Source organism: Oncorhynchus nerka, unplaced genomic scaffold (assembly GCF_034236695.1).
Source record: "Oncorhynchus nerka isolate Pitt River unplaced genomic scaffold, Oner_Uvic_2.0 unplaced_scaffold_962, whole genome shotgun sequence".
Classification (NCBI taxonomy): Eukaryota; Metazoa; Chordata; class Actinopteri; order Salmoniformes; family Salmonidae; genus Oncorhynchus; species Oncorhynchus nerka.
The window spans coordinates 1-5,002 of record NW_027040353.1 but is presented as its reverse complement, the minus strand read 5'-3'; the positions used below and the strand labels follow the sequence as shown (position 1 = coordinate 5,002).

General features: G+C 43.1%; 1 protein-coding gene across 1 annotated transcript; it reads left to right on the top strand.

The window, feature by feature from the left end:
• Positions 1–882: 882 nt before the first annotated feature.
• LOC135570646 (protein virilizer homolog) lies at positions 883–4,157 on the top strand (the record flags this gene model as incomplete). The annotated part of the gene is made up of 3 exons (XM_065016588.1): positions 883–972; positions 1,613–1,725; positions 4,071–4,157. Coding segments are annotated over exons 1-3 (263 nt in total), but the record flags the coding sequence as incomplete, so codon positions are not given.
• Between the last annotated feature and the right edge of the window lie 845 nt (positions 4,158–5,002).

Genomic DNA, 5,002 nt, shown 5'->3' with positions numbered 1-5,002 from the left:
GATGCACCTACCTGTGTGCGCTGCGGACCACGTGACCCAGGTAGCTACCTGCATTGGGCCTATTCATTACGCCGATTCTGTTGCAAAGCGCTTCTTAAACGGACGTAAACGGGACGAAACGGAGAGGGACCTGCCTGCATTTGTCCAATAGAAACTCTGGTTTCCTCTGTGCTTTCGTTTGGTTCTTAACCTGTAAACGGTTTCCGTAATGAATATACCCCTTCTCTTTCTGAGTGCTGTCCCTATTGGTGCTTTCAAACAAGGACGTGGCACGGCATCGCAGACAAACCCATCCGCCCAATCTGAACAACATACTTGACAAGAACAACAATCTCATATACTAGCCTACAAACTGACCATTGCCTAGTTTAAAAAAAATATCTTTTCGTGAGTAGGCGAGTGCATAGGCTATTTCCAAATGCTACGCTTGGCATATAGGCTGCAGTGGGAAATGTTATTGAAAACAATGTAATGTAACATCATTTCTGCTACTGCTGAGAAAATATTGAGACCAGCCAATCGTGGCAAATCAGTGACATAATTGCAATAAAGTTTATAAGGCCTTTTTTTTAATAAACAGTGATGAAAAATATGTAGATCCATTGTTTTCATTTAGGCTATTGTAAAATACATATATCAAATATTCAAAGTCAGGCTACAGCCTGTTTTATTACGGCATCTTTAATAATTTATTACGAGAGTGCCATTGCCAGAAGCCTGAATTAATGTTGGATGAACTCTCCACTATGCACCGATTTCAGATCAGTTTGTATTTTCACTCATTGGAAATAAATTCGGTTTAAACTGATTCAGGGTCTGTCTTTACAGAACTGCTTGCCGTCGGGTTTTGAAACCCGGAAACCGTTGTGGCTAGATCCGGAAGTTTACCCCAAGTGAAAACAGAAAAACATGGCGGGGGACACTTTAACGGAGCTACTTTTTCTGGATACGTTCAAACATCAAAGTGCAGAGGTAGCTAAATGTGTTAATACCACTTGCTATTTTATCCCAGGAGTGTACTTAGCTGAGATTCCAGTTAGCTAGCTAACTACGACTTCTGATCCCCCCCGTTCCCCTAGGCTAATGCTAACACGGTGGCCACCTTGCATAATAACTCAATCGTCCTTCCAAACTAAGTGTGATGCATTGTTTCCTAAAAAGGTATTACGTTTTTAAGTAGGTCACGGGTTCTTATATTAAGTGGTCTCTTCTACAGTTGCAGCGGGGATAGGGATACGCGAAACTAGCTAGCCATAACAGATAACGGGACAGTCGGCAACGGCGTGTGCGCAGATTGTTTACCTGCTTGCTACTCACACAGCTAACGTGTATGTTTACTTGCTAGTTACTCACACTGTTTACGTTACACATACAGTTTTCAGACTGTTCATCTTTACAGATATAGCATACAGTTACTGTCTGCAGATGATACACGAAATTCCCAGTTGTCCCTTTTTGTTTTTGTATGGCACAAAAATTGCTGACTGTTTTTTGTTGTGCGCTAACATGGTCTAAAATAAAAATCGAATCACATTTTATTTTTCACATACGCCGAATACAACGGATGTGGTAGGCCTTACAGTGAAATTATTCAAATGTGTTCTGTCTGTAGCTGACCAATGTGGATGTGATGCGGTTCCCGTGTGGGGTCCTGATCACAGAGGTGCGCGTCATTCCTCCTGGAATTAAAGCACACACCAGCCTGCCAGACAACCGGGCATTCGGGTAAGAAACCATCATTCAAGGTGTATAAGGGAGAGCTAAATAAATATATACTACTAGCTATGTGCATGTGACATCTGAGACTGAGGGGAACTTCTGGGGCGGCAGCGTAGCCTAGTGGTTAGAGTGTTGGACTAGTAACCGAAAGGTTGCATGTTCAAATCCCCGAGCTGACAAGGTACAAATCTGTCGTTCTGCCCCTGAACAGGCAGTTAACCCACTGTTCCGTCATTGAAAATGAGAATTTGTTCTTAACTGACTTGCCTAGTTAAATTAAATTTAAAAAAGGGGCCTCAAACAATCATGCATAGGCACAAATATGTGCGTAAACCATGCGTGGGAAGCAAAGTGTGTGATTTATCAATAGGAACATTTGCCATGACCGTGCTCACACAGTGCCATGTGGTGGAATAATGCCTTGTTCACACCTATAGCCTTATTGCGCAAAATGGTACGAGCATCATCTGGATATGTGTTCAACGTAAGTTCAACATTCACCTTCTGCTACCATTAATGTCAAACCATACAATTTGATGCATGAATTTAAAAAAATCCAATGTATGCACCACACTGTAATGCAATTCTGCAAGGCAAACGCAGTGTACCAAAACGCAATGATGCTGTCGGTGTGATCGAGGTGTAAGTGAACTGTCAAGCGTAGTATGGGGGGGAAATATATGTTTAAAATGTCTGAAATTGTGATGGAGTAATAATTCAATCATTTTTCAATGTCATTGTATTTCCATTGTGAATTCATGCAACATATCTTGACAGGCATATCAATTGACCACCAGTGCATTTTTTTTACTATAATAATTCACATAAAGTACAGTCATTTGTTATTTAACTAGCAAGTCAGTTAAGAACATATTTACAATGACGGCCTACCCCGCCCAAACCCAGACGGTGCTGGGCCAATTGTGTGCCACCCTATGGGACGGGACGCCCAATCATGTGATACAGCCTGGATTCAAACCAGGGACTGTAGTGACGCCTCTTGCACTGAGATGCAGTGCCCTAGACCGCTGCGCCACTCGGGAGCCCAAAGTTAGAGGCACGTGTGAAAGTGAAACTATTGTTGAAATATGATAAAGACTTTAAATAATGGGAAATTGAATGAGAGGTTGATAAAATTTGACACATATTTAACAGATGTTATTGCAGGTGTAGTGAAATGCTTGTGTTCGTAGCTCCAACAGCAGTAGGATCTGTGCAGTAGTATGATCTTTCTCAGAAAGTACTGATTGATTTTGGGAAATTATATCTGATGAGCCAATCTTATAGGATTTTTGTGAGGACTTAAGACTTACTTTAAAAAGGCAACCGCATGCCATTCCGGTGCACATCCAAGTGCTGTCCACCCTCAGGTGTTTGGCATCGGGAGCTTGCCCATCGGCATCTCACAGCTTCAATGAGACAGTATTTTGGATGCAATCATCAGTAAAACAAACGGTAATGTACAATTTCCTTACACCATTGCCCAACAGGTTGAAGTCAAGAGGGGTTTCTTTGCCATCAATGGGTTCCCAAATACGAACGGAGTAATAGACGGCACCCACATCGCCATAAAAGCACCATCCCAAAACGAGTTGAACTGTGGACAGAAAAGGCTTCCACTCTTAATGTGCAGGTGATCATTTATGAGATGGGCAGAAGACGCTGCTGAATGTGGTGGCCAATGTTGGCCTATACGCCTACAGGAAGGAGCTGTTGAGGATGGATGGCTTATTCCTGACTGTTGTCTACTCATTTTATGTAGATTTGCCATTGCTAATGCAACTCATTGTCTTAATGGTTATACTGGTCAAGCCACAACTGAGAGAGACACATAAAACCTTTTGGTTGTACTCAATCTCTGACACTAGTACCTACTATTTTCTTAGCTTTCTTTGGTTGCGACGTTGTATATCCTGGTACGGTGTGGTATATTCCCCATGGGCTTTAAAGGGATGATTTTGACCATGTATGATTAATTGGGGGCACTTCAAAATGCAAATAGCCACGGTCGTGCACGAGCACTGAGGCTGAGAACATTTGATATTTATCAACGATTATCTCCTTCCGGTCTACGCATGAAGCTCGTAGGATTGTTTGAGAAATCACACTTTTTCTATGTTTACGAACATTCTAAATTCTGTTCGTAAGAAGTATTTTATAGAAGTTTCTACGCATTATTGATAAATGAGGCCCCAGAGCTGTAATGTTTAGTTTGGCCTCATTCTCACCGTGGTAGTTGGGCGATTTGTGAGGTAAAATCGTAACCGGACAGACGGGAACTCTCATGTGGCTGAAAGGGGGGGGGGGGGCTGAGTGGTGATGTCATATCCTGTTCCTGTCTGTGTTTCCAGGGAGACATCGCCTCATTCCTTCCAGCTGGAGCTTTTCTTCAACAACCTCACTAAACCCAGCAGCGCCTGCTTCCACAGACTGGGCAGGTCAGTAACACTTTGTACATTCTATTTGAATTGAATGTGTTTGTGTAAAAGACATATACAACAGAAATGTACAATGTGGACCCAGAGGATAGCACTTAAAAGTATTAATTAAAGCACTTTTTTCCAAAGAGTGGTTCTCGACTATATCTTTACTTCTCTCAAGCTCTGTATCCCTCTGTCTCTACCTATTCCTCTCTCTGTCTGTATCCCTCTCTCTCTCTCTCTCTGTCTGTATCCCTCTCTCTCTACCTCTTCCTCTCTCTGTCTGTATCCCTCTCTCTCTACCTCTACTTCTCTCAAGCTCTGTATCCCTCTCTCTTTACCTCTTCCTCTCTCTGTCTGTATCCCTCTCTCTCTACCTCTACTTCTCAATCTCTACATCTTCCTCTCTCTGTCTGTATCCCTCTCTCTCTACCTCTACTTCTCTCAATCGCTGTATCCCTCTCTCTCTACCTCTTCCTCTCTCTGTCTGTATCCCTCTCTCTCTACCTCTTCCTCTCTCTGTCTGTATCCCTCTCTCTCTACCTCTTCCTCTCTCTGTCTGTATCCCTCTCTCTCTACCTCTTCCTCTCTCTGTCTGTATCCCTCTCTCTCTCTACCTCTTCCTCTCTCTGTCTGTATCCCTCTCTCTCTACCTCTTCCTCTCTCTGTCTGTATCCCTCTCTCTCTATCTCCTCTCTCTCTACCTCTTCCTCTCTCTGTCTGTATCCCTCTCTCTCTACCTCCCTCTCTCTGTCTGTACCTCTACCTCTTCCTCTCTCTGTCTGTATCCCTCTCTCTACCTCTTCCTCTCTCTGTCTGTATCCCTCTCTCTCTACCTCTTCCTCTCTCTGTCTGTATCCCTC